Source organism: Amblyomma maculatum, chromosome 2, assembly GCF_055883805.1.
Source record: "Amblyomma maculatum isolate TAMU_Amacu chromosome 2, ASM5588380v1, whole genome shotgun sequence".
Taxonomy (NCBI): domain Eukaryota; kingdom Metazoa; phylum Arthropoda; class Arachnida; order Ixodida; family Ixodidae; genus Amblyomma; species Amblyomma maculatum.
Window position 1 is genome coordinate 195959231 of NC_139345.1, and position 20635 is coordinate 195979865.

Sequence of the window (20635 nt, forward strand, 5' to 3'; positions counted from 1 at the left end):
AAATATTCACGGCCTGTCATGCTAATAATGATGATACAATGTAAGAAATAGTTTCACAATAAAAACTAGCCATGCTTAATAACAAATGCATTTTTTAATTGGTTCGCAGGAAGAGCAAGGCACAGTATCTGCCACACTTTCTCTGTGGACACTTGCACCCCCCCCCCCCATAAGGGAAGAGAGGAAGGTGGGAGTGCAAGTGCAAAGAGAGAAAGGGGAGTCGCAGTGGAGGGCTACAGAGTAATTTCGTGCATATCTTTTTAAAGCTTCATTTATTTTGCTAAATATTTTTTTGTTGTAGCTTGACTGTCCAGAACAGCAGCACCTGATCCAAATTCAGACAGCCTATTAGTGAAACAATGTACCACCAGTCGGAAAAGTAAATGGATTACAGCTCAAAGCTGTGGGACCGCACCGCAGCACTGTTACCTCGCACCGCTGGCTTGCAGCCAGAATGCCTCAAGCGACAATAAACTTTGTCTTAACTCTCGTACGAGTGTTTTTCAAGCTTGAAAAATTTGTTTTGTGGTGTTCAGCTGCCCTGATATTGATGGTAGCGATGAAGGGAGCACATATCGCCAGTCGTCGAGCACATGCTGTCGCAGAGCAATCGGACGACCGCAGTACACCAAACCGCTGCAGTGTGAAGGAATGAGGTGGTTTTGTTTTTGTTGTCCTTTTTTTAATGCCCTTATATTAAATATTATTGCCTGTCACAGGCATCTTCTGCTGCTGGATTTGGGGCAATGTGGCCTAAGGCCCCGCATCGGCTGCTACTGTGATGCTCTTTCACTCTAGCGTGGTAAGTAACGGAGACCTTGAACCTTGCGGTGGGCACTGCTTCTCTTTCGATACTTTCAGCATTGTTTCTATAATAGGTTTGATATTGTTGTCAGTGAGCCTCCTAAAAATAGTTTTATTTGAATGGTATGATACGCAGTCTCTTGCTGCGTATCGTACGTATGCGAATGCTGCACCTTGGGCAGCGTTACCCAAAATCCGGTAGCAGTAAGTACCTCATTGCTCCAGCAGCACAGCCGTCCGACTGCTCTGCCACAGTGTGATGCACGCTCCCCTACATTGCAAACACTAACAGCAAAGTAGCCGAATGCTACACTAGAAACTTATCATGCGTGACATGCACCTATGCGACAGCAAAGGCGAAGTTCTTCATTGCTCGCGGCACTCTGGCCGCAATCAAGCAGCGCTCCATGACAGCACCACGGTACAGCTCTGCAGATGCCACGCTGCTTAGAATGCACAACGTTTAAGCATTTGAATTTTTTTGGCTGAAGCAAGGCTGTAGCTTTAAAAAATTCTGCACCTCTGTGAACAAGAGAACATTTGAAAAGCATAAAAATTTGGCACCTGGTGGCTGCGGCGGAGGCACAGTGCCTGCAGCCGTGTTACTGCTTGCACAAGCCGACGCCTGGCTTGGGACTGAAAGTTGAATGAGCACAAAATATTTCATTCTCAGTAAATATCTCTGACAGTTTCTAAATTTTTCTACGTACGAAAAGGTCTGAAAAGCATAAAAATTTGGCACCTGGTGGCTGCGGCGGAGGCATAGTGCCTTCAGTCGGCACAGCAGTGTCCCTGCTTGCACAAGCCGACGCCTGGCTTGGGACTGAAAGTTGAATGAGCACATAAGATTATTTCATTCTCAGGAAATATCTCACTTTTCACTACGTTCCGTAACTTTTTCGTGATCTTTCTACCACAGCTCCTTGTCCGCTATGTCGTGCCGCATGTGAAAGTGGCGGCAAGGGGCCATTCGATATGCCATGTGCGAGTCGAGATGTGGTGCTGAGAATGGCTTGGCAGCATAGAATTGGCTGGGCTGACTTCAGCAATCGAAATGATTGAAAAAAAAAACTCCATCGGCCTTTGCTCATCGGAAACGGCCTAAGCCAAGGAAACCGCCTGCCATGCGCTAGATTGCGGTCCCTTGCGTTTTGCCTCCATCAAAACATAGCCGCCGTAGCCGGGATCTTCTTGTAGTTACGCCTGGCAGACTACTGATGCCGAGTTCCTGAAGCTCACAAAAAAGTGCCTTACATTGCGTAATGTGCTCTGACATGCGGCAGATGAGGGAATGAAGCCTGGACAGAAGACCATTTCAATGTAGCAGTCTAGATCACGCTTCCGCAGCTTTACCGGCAACTCACAACTCAGTGACAGCTTTAAGATAACTGCGAAGACTGCTGGCATTTTGTTCCGTGATGTTATTCAGTTCAAATTTAGTTTGATAGTAGTGACTCTGGCTATGACAGACATCGTAATGGAAGGCCGCGAAAAGTCTACCGTATGGTACTTTTTCTAAGCAGAGCATGGGCTTTTCACCTTGTTCGAAAAGTAGCAGTCATGGCAGAGTTTATTCTGCGTCCTTGGATTAGTTGAGAGACCTAGCCACTGAGCCACCACATGAAGCCGTTAAAATTTAGTCTAACATTTTTTTCAATGTAGTACATGTTAAGATGAGTGGATACAAGTTTCATAATGCTCATGAATTTTAAACAATGCTCAAAAATTATTCATCTTGAGCTGAAAAACGAACTAAAAGCATAGAAACTGTACAATGGCAATTTCTTGATGCATGTTTTGAAGTATACAACCCATGTACATTGTTGATAACAAATTTCGAGTGCAAAAACGTAATGGTATACTTTTTGAAATTGTTTATGGGCACCTAGTTTTTCCACCAGTCGGGAACATTCACAGTATCACCACATGATGGCAAATTCTTTTTTCCAAGTGGTGATAATAAAACAGATTGCTTTTGACAATTCAATAAAAAGCCAAATATTTTTGTTTTAGATTCTTGAGCGGGTTGAGCACAAATTTTTTGCTTGGCATGGAATGAGCTAGCAATTTAATTCTCAGAAGCATCTGCTCACCCGTTCTGGGGCAACCAAGACTTTTTGGCTCAGGTGATGCAACTTCCCACGGTGGCAGAATGTTTTCCCTTTCTTCATTTCCCAAGGAACGTCCTGATATGCAGGCATCTAAAGAGAAGTCGAAAACGGGAAAAAAAGAATTATATCAGTTTTCAGGAAAAGAAAAGAGCAGTGTCCGAGTGACCATTTTCCTCATCGATTGACGCCTAAACCGTGCTTCAAGGGAAGGAAAAAGGAGAGAGGAAGACTGTAGTGGAGGGCTCAGAAAAATTTCAAACATGTGAGGTTTATTCACATGCATCACACCAACAAGTGCGCATTGCATCAAAAAAAGTAACAGTTTAGTAGACATACCAGACTATTCACATGCACTGACATCACACCAACAAGTGCGCATTGCATCAAAAAAAAGTAACCGTTTAGTAGACATACCAGACTCAACGAGCAAAAGATGCTGTCTGTTGCCCTCATGAAAACCATGCAGCAAAGTTTTAGATTCTTCAAATGCTCTCGTCGTCTTCGCATGCTTGCAGTAATGAATAGAATCAACTATTATGATAGAACATGCTGCAGTTGTATAGCTAGGTGTTGATGTGGCCGAGTCAGCATGCTGCGCAGATCTTAGAAATAATAAACAGCTTAGACAGGAATGAAATGGCGTTTCTCTGCTTGCTTAGTGGTTACACAGAAACTTTTGCTTCCAAAGAGCACTTAGTGACCCTAACAATTGCATGTGCAAAATAGGAGATGCACAAAAATATAGTAAAAGCAAATTCAGACCTTGAAAGGAGACATTAGCATGCAAGCATTTGCAACACAAATAATTCATGTACCCATGTCAAAAATTCTTGAGCACAGTGCCCTCTCAAGCATCTCGTTTCGCTCCTTGAGGTTCTTGTTTTCTGTTTCAAGGTACTGAACCTTCTTTGACAGCTCTGCCACTTTCGTTAGCAAGGCGACTCTTTCTTCTTTTTCGCCCCCGCCGGCCTCTTCCATCATCTCTTCCTCGGCCGCTCTTTTTGCCAATTCTTTTGGTCTTTCATTCTGCTTGGGCTGAAATAATAGAAAGATTTGTTTAGTTTGCTCAGACAATTTGGGTACATGCTGCTCAAAGCCAAAAAAGTTCTCAAGGCTGCTCTGCATTGGCTAAGCAAGGGTATTTTTGATCTATTAAATGAGACATGTGAGGCACATGGTTTCGATATTATACATATACACCCAGCCATTTTTTTACGAGTGCCACGTGAACATTTAGAAACATTTATGCATATGCTTATAAAATGAGGCAGCAAAACAGGTATGAATATGTGCAGAGTAGCTTAATATGAAAGGGAACGATTAGTTTGCACAAATCAGTTATTCGTTATTTATCTATCACAGTAAAAAATTACAAGCATATTACATGCGAACAAAAATTCTGTATTGGGTGTGAGCTTCATCACTGGAGCAAATGGCATTAGTATGGACCTAGAGGAGCAAGTAGGATCATGTGACTCCTCTTGTTGCTGCTGAAGCAAGTGCTCGGTTCAATTAGTGTGTTTTAAAAGCTAAATTATAGCTGTTGCAGTTTTGCTTTTTAGCGAGTGCCAGCATAGTACACTTACATTCAGCGTTGCTGATAGGTTTGCTGGAATTTACTCCAACTATTGCGATATTCTGTTACTGCTCTGCACCTCAATGGCGGCTATAAATGATAGGACACAGTGTAAGGGTTAACAGAACTACTCAGTGTGCAAAACACAGACAGTGGCCCAAAGTCCAAGGGGCAATTACTGCAGCAAGTGCACAAACATTTGCTATGTGGAACGCATCTTCATAGCTGCATTTAAAATATTTCTCCATGTTGCCCCCATTCTCTAACTTGTCTTTGTTGCATACAAGGGAATGGTCGAATAGTGCCGCTTCAACTGGCACTTTCCAAAGGCGCTCTGTATTTGTCAGGTACCTGGCAGTTCTCCTCCTCTTATTACCGAGATTCACCGACAGCTCATCCATGACTGGTTGTGTGCCAGCTTTATTCTTTCCATAACAGCAACAAGGCTGCATGCAGCCAGTGCACATAATCGTTTAGTTAAAGCTCGCCGGATAACTTTTTGACAGCTCGCTCACTCGGTGAAGTGCTTTGTTACCAAATAAGTGGGTCCAATACCTCAAGTTAAGCTTAAATAAGCCCTGACAGAAATGTATAATGAATAAATAACTGCATTGATAACACACAACTAAAATGCCTAGGAAATCATCCAGCAGCAGCAGTTTAACGCGTGTTAATCCACCCAGTGCATCAAGCGGCCGTTGCCGAGAGGTGGCGGCTCGATATGTTCTCACGCCCAATAGCTAGCAAACAGGGAAAAGTCAGCTTGTCACGCATAATATGAAGTAATCATTTACTGAATGCTCGAACTTTGTTCTGTTTCATGCTGAGCGACCCTGTACATATATGCACATAAAGTGGTCGCAGCTAGCTGCATCTATCACTGCTCTGCTTCGCCACAGAGCACTATATGTCCACTTGCTCAATGTTCATGTGATGCTGTTAAAGAATTGGTTGGTTGTGCAGGCTAATTTGCACATAGAGGGAAACTCTGAGTGCATTACATCTCAAAGCTACAAGGTATGGCAGCTCGTGCACGCACAGACGCTCAAAGTAGGGTAGCCACCCTACTCGAGGGGCGGTGTATACGCCGCGTAATCTGCTACAGCAGCGCACACTGGCCGGGTAGGGTGCTGCTCACATGGAAATTGCATTGTTTTCATAGTTACCGCGGGAAATGAGCTGATATGTCTTACTAAAAGTTGTATGATGCCAACGTCTGAATGCTCATTAGCAATAATGGGGTCGTACCCCAAGCTTCAATTTAGAGCATGCTTCATTTTCTCTTGATTCGAAAGGCCAGGGCACTGACTGTGTGCAGCTATATTTGTGCACTCTCTGCGCTACTGCAATACTACGCCATGACTAGAAAGAGACACCAAAATGTGTGTGCAATGTGCTCAGTCTTCTTCCGACAAAAAAAAAAACTACAGCAGAAAAATGGTCCATACAGCTAAAATTATTTCGAAAGCAGTTCATGCGCACTCGCAAGCTCTGTTTTGCTTTCAAGGCCTCTATTTAGGTAGTACATAATCATGGCACACATAAAAAACCCTTCTTAGAAAAAAAAAAAGAAAAGAGCAGAAAAATGGTCCATACAGCTAAAATTCTTTGGAAAGCAGTTTGTGCGCACTCGCAAGCTCTGTTTTGCTTTCAAGGCCTCTATTCGGGTAGTACATAATCATGGCACACATAAACCCTTCTTAAAAAAAAAAAGAACAGTGATAAGAAGAATAACTTAGCACACTGTCCTTTTTACCTAAGCAACCAGTGAAAAACTGAAGGCTCAGCTGTTTAAGCAGTACATACCTGACTAACAATTTCCTCCTATTGCCTATCTTCCCTCACTTCAAACGCGGCATCGCGATGCTCTGCTAGCTAGAGTGGCCCAGCTCTCGGATCATTTCACTTCGTACAGCTTACACTCTACAATAACTTTAAAAGTTCTAATTTTAGTTAGCCACATACTGCTGTAACCGAGAATGCAAAATTGGGTATTAGTTCAACACTGACATAAACAAGAATCACAGCGATAATACTGCATATCAGCATCTCATGCCCGCCCAGCCACAGCTCGATTGCTGATAAGTCTGCTCACATCTGTACAGCAGCGGCATACGCTTTTTCCTAGGGACGGTTATATTGCGTGCTTTGCCCGGTAAGATATAACTCGGCTGCACAACGTGCTTGTTGCTTCAATGCAGCCAATAACATACGAATTGTTGCAACAGGTAAAGCATGGAATACGTGCATGCATATTTCCTTGCTGACATGCACATCATAAACATGAATAAGAAATTGATTGGAAATATGGCCACACTGCAGGAGTTAAAAAAAATGCATTGGTTCGGTGACGGTCGCGACTTCTGTAAACTAAGAGCATAAAGTCAGCAGGCAAAGAAAAGTCGGACCTTTTTTCGAGGCGGGCCTTCCTTGTCCGAATTCTTCCGAGCCGCCATACGGCGGTTTGCTCGCCAAGCCTTCATTTCGTCCAGTGTGTCTATGGTTTGGAACGTAGAATAATACAAAAGGACGTCGTGACAACGCTTGGCAACGCAGAATAATATAAAGCACTCACCTGTCATATGAATGATGCGCGCTTTATAATACCCCCGCGGGTATTGTTGTCACCCTCCCAGAACACATCATACGCCTTTCCTCGTTCAAAGTCGTCAATGTCGTGCGGCACGAAATTCCTGATGTCGCCGCTCGACACAACGTAACGCTTCTCCTCGCCTTCATATTGAATAAGTACGTGCATTATCACCAGCGCGAGCGTCACGAGATAACAAAAACCCCTGTACGATGTATGTACAGAGACTATCACGCACAACACGAAGAAAAACGTTGAGCCACGCTAGCCACGCGTGGTATAGTGCCTAGAATGGGAGCCACGGATGTGGCTATGGCTATAATTCAGGCCGGAAGGCGTCTCCGGAAGCGAAACCAGACTTCGGTCTGCCGCAGATGCTCGTGAAATTAGCCGTGAAATACGCGAGATACGTGAAATTAGCTGGTAATATTGATAATATGTTAATGAGAACATAAAACGCTGACATGCTTAAAAGATTCGACATTACCTTTCTTGGCTGCTAGTTTTTGCACTCTTGCACCAGTCGGGTACGTTCAAGCCAAGCACAGTGATCTCGACGAGCCTTTATTATTCACTTAAACATGTTTAATGATCACTTCTAACGGTTAAGCTGTTGTGTGTCATGTTCTTGTTTACTGCTAGGGCAACGAACTATAGACGATTAGACACGGCACCCGCGTTTTGGTGCTCGGCAGCTGGAGTTAGTCCCATATGCAGTTCCAGATGGAAAGCATACTTCATCCCAGCTGGAACTTTTACAGCTGAAATGGGTACCTCTGACAAAAGTCTTCATTTTGGCTGAGATCAATACACATATATAAAACAAAATTTGGGCATATTTTAGAGACACAGGAACACAAGAAAAAGACGTATACTAGCAAACACAGGAATGCAAGAAATAGAAGTACACCAGCGAAAAACACGGGAACGCAAGCAAAAGGATAAGTACTCGGGACAGAATCCTGTGTCTTTCGCTGGCGCAAATGGTAACATGCATAAATGTGGGCGTTGCAAATAGTGAATTACAAACTCGATCGGACTAATTTATTGCAGTATTAATTGATGAGCTAAGTTGCACTTTAAGACCAATTATTTTGTAATTTCATTATTCTCTCACAACCCTGACATAGCAAATAAGAACTGGTGTCGGAGTACTTTCCTCTTTTCATTCAGGATCCGCAACTTTTGCACGCAACGAACAGAACACGCAGTAAAAAAAATAATAATAAATAAATAAACGCGGGTACTTTTTATTGATGCATAAATGCTTTTAAAGACGCCAGTCCTTCAAATAGTGCCAGATGCTGGGCGCACTGACTGTGAACAGCTGTGCAGTCGTATATGCATAATTCATGCTCAACTGCTGGCAGGTATGCGTACAAGCGCCAGCATGCACGTATACGTTATCGAAATGCAAATATATTGCACCGACACAAAAGCTGGCTTGCAAAATTTAGGTCAGCCTCAGCCTCCTTTCGTCGAAGAGCACGTGCGGGGTAGCACACGTAGCTAGCTAGCCATCATATGTATCAAAACATACTTGACTCGATGGGTTTGCTTTTCAGCCGCGCGCTAATTAACGTCCGTGCGAAATTTCGGATGGGCGATGAGAATTAAAGCAATGTAGATATTGTAAACGCTGGTGATGCATGTACAGCCTTTGTCAAAAGTTTAGAGCCCAAGGGGTCTGATTCTAAGCCATGCGTGCCTCTAGTATTCGCGGAATAAGTTGGAGTCAAGATATCAAGAAATCTTTTTACGCTGGGAATGCAATGCCACACAGGGCTCTAGAAGCAACTGCTTGGGCTCAAAACTGTTGACAAATACTTTACGTGTAGCTATAGCACAGATTAATGAAACCCGGCCAACATATGTTAATTGCGCTTCGAAGGATATCAGTTGCAGTTGCTTCAGCAAGCTAGCTCGCCGGCTGTCATCACCGATGTATGCGAATAGGATTCAATTGAGTAGATTCGACATGCATTTTACTGTTGCTGTGAGATATAATTTAAAGTAAGCATTGAGTGACGAACATGCTTCTTCCTTCGTTTGCAGTGAACGAGATGCGAGTGTGTCCCGGGCGCTCGATCACAGGTAGTGAAAAATGCTTATATAGTTCCTAAATCGCAACTGGTGTAAATGGTTCAAGGAAAAATTACCAGTCTCGATCGTACGACGCGAAAAGATCGAAGTGACAGACTGAGACCATTAACTGAGCGCGAAGCGTACGCAGCGAGTGATTATATCGTGTCTCTAGCTGGTAAGTGTCGTCTGCATGCAACATGAGCGAGTGGCAGTGGAGCTCGCTGCGCGCAACCGGGAGTGGAGACACATGCCAGTCTGCATCATTATGGGAATGCGGAGATGTTACAATGGGCGAAATTCTTATTTCACCTCCTCTGCATACTGTACTGAGCATCATGCAAGCGCAGCAAGCAGTATGAAATGCCGGCATTGGGCCTGCGGCTACGTCCGCGCACGTCGGACCATATCTTTACAATTCTTTGGGAATGTTGGCTTACTCAAGTATAACTAATCTGCCTTGCAGCGAAACAAGTGACTAACTAAACTGAGGCTTTCAGCCATTTGCGTAGGAAGGCGTGCGCTGAAAATATAACCGCCGTAGCAGACGAATAGCAGACGACGCGGCCACAGCGCCGCAGCACCACTTTGCGCGAGTCCTGTCAATGGTCGTGTGAGCGGCACAACCATGGCACAACCACAACCGATCACTCACCGCATTCTTAGCTGGTCCTAGAGCCGTACAACTATGAGTCTTCCTAGGGCTAAGCGTTACCGCCGTTACTTGGAGCCTGGGCAATCGCAAGATGTTCCGCGGCAAACGCTGCGGTACCAGCTGGACCTGAAGCGAACTCAAGATGCTCGCCAAACCAACTCGGAGTCCGACCTTGCTCACGATAACAGAACATCGGACTGTTCTACCTTTCCAGCCGACGATGAAAGCGAAGCGAATGACGCTTTTGTTGACTGCCAAGACGAGGCAATTGGCGATCTTCAACACCCCGCCGATTCGCAACCGGTGAACATGTGCGAGAGTGACGGCGCTGCGAACGAAGACGAGACGTCGTTCCCCGAGACCGGTGAGGGATTTGAAGACGGCCCTCCCAGTGGAGATGAGTCGTGCAATGAAGGTGACGAGGGTTGCGCAGATAGCCCTAGGAGGTGAGTCAGCGTCATTCAGCGAGCGTGGCGACGAGTTCAGACGTTACTTCCGAAAATGCTCCGAAGAAACCCTGAACCAGGCAATAAACAAGGCACAGGCTATTGTACTGATTCTGACGTACGTCGTGTACGCGGGCCTTTCCTGATCCCAAGTGGAAGACCTCCTGAAACTTATCAACACACTTTGTGGGAGCGACGTAGTGCCCGACACTACTCACATGTTTCGGAAGAGGTGGGAGAGAGAAATCGACTCGTTACGGCTCCACTTCTTTTGTCAAAGTTGTTTTGGCTACTTCGGCAGCAGAGGTAGGAATGAAGCATCTCAGACGTCGTACACATGCGAGCGGTGCAACACCACGAAAACGGTGAAATGGCTGATAGACAGAGGCAATTTCTTCCTAATCTTCAATCTGAAAGAGCAGATGTATGATATCGTTTCACATTACTCCGGGCAACTGTTAGACCGCTTGAAGCAGATGGCATCAACTGTACCTTCCATGTATGCAGACATTACAGATTGGCGGCTGTACCGAAGTATGAGACGCCAGCTGAAAGCCAACTGGAGTGATCTGACAGTGACCATAAACACGGATGGGTCTCCAGTTTTCAAATCAAGCAAAGCGAGTGTATGGCCTGTTCAGCTACTAATCAATGAGCTGCCCTTCAACATCCGCTTTCAAACTTTAATTGTGGGGGCACTGTGGATTGCGAAAACCCATCCTCCTCAGTATCTGTTTATGAAGACATTTGTGAAGGTTTTCAATGACATTGGAGCCATAGTGTGGACGCATATGAGTGAAACAGTGCTGTCAAAAGTGACCGTGGCAAGCTGCTGCGTTGATTCACCAGCCAGGGCATCGTTGCTTAATATGAAGCAATTCATTGGATATTTCGGCTGCTCTTGGTGCCTGCACAAAGGAACTTCTGTCGATGGTAAGCCATTTCTTATGAGGAATTGTGCTTGTATTGTTTGTGTGTAGCTGCAATTTACTCTGGCAAAATGCTTTGAAAGTTAATTCTGAGTGCCAGCTTTGCTTAATCTGCACCACCTGATTAATTTGCTTTATTCTGGAATCGAGTAATTTTTTTTCTTGCACAGTTTCTGCATGGCATAGGTATAGTACATACAAGGTAGGCACCTATAGGTTAGCCTCATTAGCAACAAAATCTGTTGTATGCACGTTGGTCGACACCATGGTCTCTGCTCTTACACAAATATCTTCATATTTCACCATCATCATCATCATCATCATCATCATCAGCCTGATTATACCCACTGCAGGGCGAAGGCCTCTCCCATATTTCTTCATTTAACCCGGTTCTGTGCTAGCTGCATCCACTTGACCCCTGCGAACTTCTTAATCTCATCCGCCCACCTAACTTTCTGCCGCCCCCTGCTACGCTTTCCTTCCCTTGCAATCCAGTTTGTTACCCTCAGCGACCATCGGTTATCCTCTCTTCGCACTACATGCCCTGCCCATGTCCATTTCTTCTTCTTAATTTCTACTAGAATGTCGGTAACTTGAGTTATTTCTCTGACCCACTCTGCACGCTTTCTATCTCTTAATGTTACCCCTACCATTTTTCGTTCCATAGCCCTCTGGGTTGTCCTCAACTTAAGTAGAACTCTCTTGGTTAGCCTCCACGTTTCAGCCCCATAGGTGAGTACAGGCAAGATGCAACTGTTGTATACTTTCCTCTTGAGCGATACCGGTAAGCTGCTAGTCATAATCTGCGAGTGCTTGCCAAATGCGCTCCATCCCAATCGTATTCTTCTTGTTATTTCCTTTTCGTGGTCCGGGTCTGCGGTTACTACCTGTCCTAAGTAGACATATTCGCCTACTACTTCCAGTATTTCGCTACCTAATGTAAACTGCTGTTCCTTCCCGAGGCTGTTGAACATTACCTTAGTCTTCTGCATATTGATTTTCAAGCCTACCTTTCTACTTTTCCTGTCTAGGTCATCAATCATTATTTGCAGTTCATCCCCCGAGTTGCTTAGCAAGGCAATGTCATCATCTTTGAAAGTTATATATTTACAGTTGTCAAAACAAGATGGCAAATGTCCCGTTGAAGGAGACTGTGCAGCCATTGGTGTCGACCAACTCTGATGATGTCGTGGATAATTCCTTCAACCTCCTAGCTTGACATCACAGGTGGTGGCAGATGAAAAGGGATGCTTTACAGTTTCTTCGAATTACTCACGGAATCATGACAGCATTGGCTGAAGGGCTTCCTCTGGTCATCTGCCTCTTTTTTCTTGAGTCATGTCCAACTATATTACTATCATGAAGCTCAATTGCAAGATGTGTGTCATAAGACAAGCTATTCAGTTATTACTTGCAATCCAATTGGTAGCCCTGGTGAACTTGGATGGGTGTTGTGATACTTTCACGACAGTTAATATCACGGCTCATGGCTGGTTGAGCCTGAAAGTATTTTATTGAACAAAGTGTATTTACAAGTTACCAAATCATTGGTGCGAACAAAGTAGAAATCACAAAACAGGGTACATGGAAGGCAGATGAACGAGATAGGAGTTCCACTGAACAAGGGAAATAACATATGGAAATACAATTTCTGTACTTTATGTTGTCATGTCTCTTAAAATGGCGCAGTGAAAAATGCATCGAAAATGTTTATATTGATACAAGTTGATATGCATGTTGTCATAGCGCCTTGAACGTCAAATTTTTATTGTTTTAGGGCATGCACTTATGGTTTATTTGTTGTGTTCAGTCTAACACTGATGATCCAAATTCAGTACTCTTCGACATGAGGTGCAGGCTGAAGGATAGTTACTGTGATTAGTCTCGCACTGGTGGTGTTGCTTTCAAGTTCAGGGTATACCTTGAAAAACTTTGTTTACTACACTTGGTCCTCATGCATATGTGTTGTAACTTTGGCATGCTATAACACACTGGGCAGGGCATGTAGTGCGAAGACAGGATAACCGATGGTTGCTTAGGGGTAACAAACTGGATTCCAAGGGAAGGAAAACGTTGCAGGGGATGGCAGAAAGTTAGGTGGGCGGATGAGGTTAAGAACTTCGCAGGGGTCAAGTGGATGCAGCTAGCACAGAACCGGGCTAATTGCAGAAATATGGGAGAGGCCTTCACCCTACAGTGGGTATAGTTAGGCTGATGAAGAAAAAAAAAACACTGCATGACAGAGGAATTTTGTTGTTTAAATGATTGTAAGCATTTTCTGCAGTGCATGCAGGTAATCTTCTATTAATCATGTACTCAATGTTTCAGTTCTTAAAGGTGTATACAGTCATGCCTCGTTAATATTGTCACGGACGACATCAAGGAAGAAAAAGCGGGCAGTGGCGCGGACAGGAGCGCTCGCGCTACGCCCGGCAACATTTTCATTAAACGTCATCTCACTGTCATCGACCATCTCTTTGTCCTGTGTTCTCCTGTTTTCATCGGCTTGCCGTATCGTAACAATATGTACAACGCCCGGTAATATGGACGACTCGAATTATGGACAGTTTTTCTGGGGATGAAACTTTTTCCATCCATTTACCTCTAGTTAATATGGAAACGCGCTGTCCGGACAATGGACAAGGAGAAAATGCATAGATATCATTAGGGTCCATACTTTTGTCGCGTTAATATGCATATTCATGAAAACCAAATCGTCATATCTGCTTCAAATATAGTTTATCTTCTAGATATTGTTGACAGGCACCATATGAACTTAGTGCCAATGACTGATTGCCCTTTTTCGCTTGTAGTTTAATATTTTACACTGCAAAGTTGCACAGTCAATGCACGTTTCTATTTTTTGTATTGCATGAATTCACTTGAACAAAACTCTGACAGCAGCTTGCGCCTTATAGAAAGTTGGATTCGGCAACTTTCAGTTGACTGAATGCTGATATGTAGCAAGGGTTCTTGGGAGATGAAAAGTAGAAGTCAAATAATTTATTAATGAAATCCCATCGAGAACAATATGCAATTGCATCACAACACTTCAATTGCATCGCATTTGAAGCATAACGGTGACTCGGATAATGTTCTTGTAGCTCCTACTGTGAACTTCGCTGGCCTACATTATGCTTTAAAGCAGACCTTATCCTTAGCATTTATTCTGTTATTTGTTTTTCGCACAAAAAAATTTCGATTCACTATTACGGACGACTCGCTTTAGGCTCGACAGTTCTGTGCGGAGACGAAAGTGTCCATATTAACGAGGCACGACTGTATTACATTTTAGTCGCTGCTGTGATTTCATTGCTAATGATAGCCTGCTCAAAGCTGGAAATTGAAGTAGATGTTAAGCTTTCATAATGAAAGCACAGTATGGAATGAATGCAGACATAGTGGAAGGAAAGGAGACAACTGCCTTTGCCCCTTTGTGGTCATAATATTGTCACGTAGTGGTGACGAGGTTGGCGACACAAATGAAGGGGGGTCGATGATTGCACTAAAGAAACTCTTTATTTGGGCTGACTTGCGCCCGCAAAACAACTACGCAACTCGGCGGCGGCGATAGGAACAAACGTGCTCGTCGATCGTCGAACAAAGAATACCCGTCACACTCGGCAACGCTCAATTTAAGGGCTGCACAGAACAATCTAGATAACGTCGCAAACAGCTACCAACACGGGCTGGAACATTGTGGAAAGACACACGAGTGGCCGGAACCTTCGAGATAGATCTCGGTGCGTCTTGCGCTACAACGAAACTGATAAAGGTGTGACTCGCGAAATCGAGCATTAACAAACAAAGATTACGGAACTGATACGCGATCCAGAATCAGAGTGATAAGCCTGTATGCCGGCGGCTGTTGAAAAACAACAAATACAGTTTCGAAGGTTTCGCGGCATTACTCCCCCCTTAAAAAAACGTCGTCCCGATGTTCCAAAACAAAGAAACTTAAACATAAACGCTGCAAAGTTTAAACACCACAGATTCTTTAACGCGCGTAATATGGCTTCAGTCGTACAACATGTACAATTTCTGGGCGTGCGCGTCGCCTTTGTGATGCTGACGTTCCGTCGGGAATGACTTCATAGTCCAGTGGTCCGACGCGGCGAAGGATTTTGTATGGCCCAAAGTATCGACGCAACAACTTTTCACTTAATCCGCGACGGCGAATTGGTGTCCAAACCCACACTTGGTCTCCTGGATTGTACTCTGCGTGGCGTCGTCGTAAATTGTATCGTCGGCTGTCGGTGCGCTGTTGTTCTTTAATACGCAGCCGTGCGAGTCGTCGGGCTTCCTCTGCACGCTGCAGGTAGGCGGCGACGTCAAGGTTGTCTTCGCTGGTTACGTGCGGCAGCATTGCGTCGAGCGTCGTCGTGGGCTCCCTGCCGTACACAATTTTAAACGGGGTCGCTCTGGTCGTCTCCTGGACTGCCGTGTTATACGCGAAGATCACGTACGGCAAGATGGCGTCCCAGGTCTTGTGCTCAGCGTCGACGTACATAGCGATCATGTCCGCGATCGTTTTGTTCAGGCGCTCCGTAAGGCCGTTGGTCTGGGGATGGTACGCAGTTGTTCGTCGATGGCTTGTGTGACTGTATTCCAGGATGGCTTGCGTCAACTCTGCCGTAAACGCCGTTCCCCTGTCCGTGATGAGCACTTCTGGGGCGCCGTGTCGCAAGAGAATTTGTTCGACAAAAAATTTGGCGACTTCTGCCGCGGTACCATTTGGTAGTGATCTTGCTTCGGCGTAACGGGTAAGGTAGTCAGTGGCCACGATGATCCACTTGTTACCCATAGACGAAGATGGAAAGGGGCCGAGGAGATCCATCCCAATTTGTTGAAAGGGCAGGATTGGGGGCGGAATCGGGTTTAGTAGTCCTGCTGGTCTGTTCGGCGGCGTCTTGCGTCGTTGGCACTCACGACACGTCTTCACGTAGTGGGCAACTTCGGCAGGCAGTCGCGGCCAGTAATACTTCTCCTGGATTCGACGCAACGTGCGCGCAAATCCGAGGTGGCCTGCTGTGGGCTCATCGTGCAACGCCTGCAGAATTTCTTGCCGAAGGGTTTTAGGCACTACGAGAAGCTGCGCGGTCTTGTTGGGTGCGAAGTTCTTCTTCACGAGTAGGCCATTGCTTAACGTGAAGGATGATAAATGTCGCCTGAACACACCAGGAGGGGAAGCGGTCTTTCCTTCCAAGTAATCGGCTAGCGCTTTCAGCTCAGGGTCTGATCGCTGTTGTTCTGCGAAACTGCTGGCGCTTACCGGTCCCAAAAAGGCGTCGTCGTCATCGTCCTTCGGGGGAGCATTGACGGGAGCGCGGGATAAGCAGTCTGCGTCGGAATGCTTCCGGCCCGACTTATAGACTACAGTCATGTCAAATTCTTGAAGTCGTAGGCTCCATCTGGCAAGGCGGCCGGAAGGATCTTTCAAATTAGTCAGCCAGCAGAGCGCGTGATGGTCGCTTACCACCTTGAATGGTCGGCCGTATAGGTATGGACGAAACTTAGAAGTGGTCCAGATGATTGCAAGGCACTCCTTCTCGGTCGTCGAGTAATTGACTTCGGCTTTTGTGAGTGACCTGCTAGCGTAGGCGATTACTTTCTCCTGTCCGGCACTCTTCTGGACGAGAACGGCTCCTAGGCCCACACTGCTCGCGTCGGTGTGAATTTCGGTCTCGGCGTTTTCATCAAAGTGGCCAAGTACAGGAGGGCATTGCAGGCGGCGCTTAAGTTCGTCGAAGGCTTCTCCTTGCGGCGCTTCCCATTTAAAAGGTACGTCAGCCTTTGTAAGCTGCGTGAACGGTTCGGCGATCCGCGAGAAGTTTCTGACAAATCGTCGATAATAAGCGCACAGTCCAAGGAATCGGCGCACAGCTTTCTTGTCGGCAGGCGGTGGGAATTGTGCGATTGCAGCTGTTTTCTCTGGGTCTGGGCGAATACCGTCCTTGCTAACGATGTGACCTAGGAACCGGAGTTCTTCGTAGGCGAAGTGACACTTCTCTGCTTTTAGCGTTAGTCCCGATGACTTGATGGCTTCCAGCACTGTCTGTAGTCGTTTTAGGTGGTCTTCAAAGTTTGACGAGAAGACAACAACGTCGTCCAAATATACCAAACAAATTTGCCACTTCAAGCCTGCCAGGACTGTGTCCATTACTCGTTGAAACGTGGCTGGTGCGGAGCAGAGGCCAAATGGCATCACCTTGAACTCATAAAGGCCGTCCGGTGTGATGAATGCGGTCTTCTCGCGATCTCTTTCGTCGACCTCAATTTGCCAATATCCGCTCTTCAGGTCCATCGATGAGAAGTACCTTGCATTGCAGAGCCGGTCGAGAGTGTCGTCGATGCGAGGAAGCGGGTAGACATCCTTCTTCGTTATGCTATTCAAGCGGCGGTAGTCAACGCAGAAGCGAAGTGTGCTGTCTTTCTTCTTGACCAAAACGACTGGTGCCGCCCAGGGGCTGTTCGAGGGCTGGATTACGTCATCACGCAGCATTTCCTCAACTTACTTGATCGCGAATGGCCTGGCGTTCTCGCGGCGATACACGATAAGGGCTTTGGCGCAGAGGTCGGGCGTGTTCGTTCGTTATTATGCGGTGCTTGGCCAGTGGTGTTTGTCGTACCTTCGATGACGATGAGAAGCACTCCCCGTAGCTTCGAAGAAGACTGAGAATCTTGTCTTTCCTGCTGTGGGTCAATGCCGGGTTGATGTCAAATTTGGGCTGACAGAACTGGTCCGGTGCGTCTTCCAGCGTTTGGTCGTGGAGGGCGAATACATCTTTGAGGTCGGCTAATTCGTCGAGAAAAGCGATCGTTGTGCCCTTGTTGAGATGCCGGTATTCTTCGGTGAAGTTTGTTACCAGCACCTGAGCTTGACCTCTCCGGAATTTCGCGATGCCTCTTCCGATGCAGACACCTCGTTCTAAGAGCAATTGGATATTTCCTTCGACGATGCCTTCAGCGGTTTCGATGTTTGCGCTACCTACGCAGACTGCGATGCTTGATCGGGGCGGCACGGTCAATTCTTCATCGAGGACGTTTAGAGCGATGTGTTGCATCGACGTCGTCGTAGCAGGAATGGCTTTATCTGCAGATAACTTGATGAGCTTGGATCGCAGGTCGATGATAGCCCTATGTTCATTTAGGAAGTCCATGCCTAAAATCACGTCGCGGGAGCACTGCTGCAAGACCACAAAGCTGGTGGGGTAAGTGCGCCCATTTACAGTTATTCTTGCAGTGCATCGTTCCGATGGAGTAATCAGGTTGCCACCTGCGGTGCGAATCAGCGGGCCATCCCAAGCGGTGGTAACTTTTCTGAGCTGAGAGGCTAACGGTCCACTAATGACTGAATAGTCAGCTCCGGTGTCTACTAGGGCAGTGACTCTGCGACCGTCGATATCAGCTTCAAGGTCACTTGTTCGCTTCCTCGCATTGCACGTGGGCCTTAGTGTCCGATCTCGGCTCCGTCGTTTCTTCAGGTCAAGGCCGGGGCATACCGTAGTTACTGCGCTGGGCGGCGTTGTCTGCTTGCAGTATGGTCGTGATGTCGTCGATGACGTCGTGTAGAGCGGCGGTAAAATGGCTGCGTCGTCGTTAGTAGTCGTCGGCGGCGGAGGATCTTCGTCTTTTCGCCGTTGAGCAACCTCACCTACAAAGGTTGCTGCCTTTAGTTTCCCCTGCGCGGGCTTGGGTACCTTCCGCGCATACTCTGATCATAGGTACGGCCTGGCGACGCAAAGCGGGCCCTGTACGGCGATGGAGATCTGAACCGACGGCTTGGTGGCGCAATTTCACCGCTACGCAGATAGTTGTCAATTTATTGTGGTCGTTCACCTGGGCGTGGTCGTGGAGCGTCGACTGCAAATCCGCGGAGACCGATTCGTCGGTACGGGCAGTGTCGCAGAATGTGGCCGGCCTCACCGCAGTGGAAGCATAATGGCCGGTTGTTTGCAGTCCTCCAGGCGTCGCACTTCCTGGGGCTTGGGGGTCGTTGGTAGGCTTGGCGGGCGGAGGCCAAGGGGCGGCTTTCAGGAACAGGACGGTTGCGGCGAGGGCTCGGAAAGTCATCACGTCGGGGCGGAGGGCGGCGTAATGCACCAGCGTAGTTCATCGCTGCTGCCTCTTGTGCTGGAACAGTCGCAGCCGTCGCTTGAGGAACGCCCAGCGCCTGCTGGACTTCTTCCCGGACGACGTCCGCGAGCGTCGCCACCTGCGGTTGTTGCGATGATGGCATCAGTCGGCGGAGCTCCTCTCGCACGATCTCCCGGATGAGGTCCCAAGGTTTTCTCCGCTTGGAGATGTGCTGGAGTATTGGGTTGAGCAGTCCGGCTGAAGTGGTCGCTCGTAGTAGCGCATCCGGGTGGCCAACGTCTTCTCGATAGTAGACGCCTCCGTTTCAATTTCCGCCACAGTTCTTGGCGGATTTCGCACAAGACTCGCAAAGAGCGACTCTTTAACGCCTCGCAATAAAAGTTTGACTTGCTCACCTTCGGTCATATTAGGGTCGGCGCGGCGAAAGAGGCGCTTCATCTCCTCAACATACGCCAGGACAGGCTCGTTAGGGAGTTGAAGTCTTGACTGAAGAAGGGCCTGGGCTCTTTCCTTTCGGACGGCGCTTGAAAAGGCAGTCAGAAACGCTTTCTTGAAAGTCTCCCAATCCTTCATAGTTGCCTCATGGTTTTCGAACCAAACTCGGGCATGTCCTTGAAGAACAAAGTAGACTTGCCTGAGTTTCGCGGCGTCGTTCCAGCCATTGAATTCTGCAACACGGTCTAAAAGGTCCATCCAGTCTTCTGCATCTTCGTCCGGTCGTCCATGGAAGCAGGGGGGCTCACGGGGTTGAACGAAAACAACCGGTGCTGTAGGCTGGGCCATTGTCAGCGTCGATGTCTTCCGAAATCGAATGGGGTCAGGTAGCAGACCGTGCTCTGGCTGTAGGCCTTGAAGTCGGCGGCTGGCTCGGTGACCTGTAGGCTGGTCTTCCAGGGCGACAGGAACACGGCTTGGGTATTCGCTTGAAGGATAAAGGCAGCACCTCCACCAGATGTCACGTAGTGGTGACGAGGTTGGCGACACAAATGAAGGGGGGTCGATGATTGCACTAAAGAAACTCTTTATTTGGGCTGACTTGCGCCCGCAAAACAACTACGCAACTCGGCGGCGGCGATAGGAACAAACGTGCTCGTCGATCGTCGAACAAAGAATACCCGTCACACTCGGCAACGCTCAATTTAAGGGCTGCACAGAACAATCTAGATAACGTCGCAAACAGCTACCAGCACGGGCTGGAACATTGTGGAAAGACACACGAGTGGCCGGAACCTTCGAGATAGATCTCGGTGCATCTTGCGCTACAACGAAACTGATAAAGGTGTGACTCGCGAAATCGAGCATTAACAAACAAAGATTACGGAACTGATACGCGATCCAGAATCAG

At 46.9% G+C, this 20635-nt stretch overlaps 1 protein-coding gene across 1 annotated transcript; it reads right to left on the reverse strand.

Moving 5' to 3' along the window:
* Nucleotides 1-1144: 1144 nt before the first annotated feature.
* LOC146200841 (uncharacterized) lies at nt 1145-4892 on the reverse strand. The gene is made up of 6 exons (XM_084592446.1): nt 4878-4892; nt 3731-3950; nt 2898-3005; nt 1547-1627; nt 1369-1440; nt 1145-1233 (listed from the first exon to the last, which is right to left on the reverse strand). The coding sequence occupies exons 1-6, from the start codon at nt 4890-4892 to the stop codon at nt 1145-1147; spliced, it is 585 nt and encodes a 194-aa protein (XP_084448572.1).
* Nucleotides 4893-20635: the final 15743 nt, after the last annotated feature.

Coding starts and splice junctions, on each gene's coding strand:
- LOC146200841 (XM_084592446.1), bottom strand. Junction 1,628..2,897: donor TCTTGGTTGCCCCAGAACGG/GTGAGCAGATGC, acceptor TTCAACTTTCAG/TCCCAAGCCAGGCGTCGGCT. Junction 1,234..1,368: donor GCCTCCGCCGCAGCCACCAG/GTGCCAAATTTT, acceptor TGGCATCTGCAG/AGCTGTACCGTGGTGCTGTC.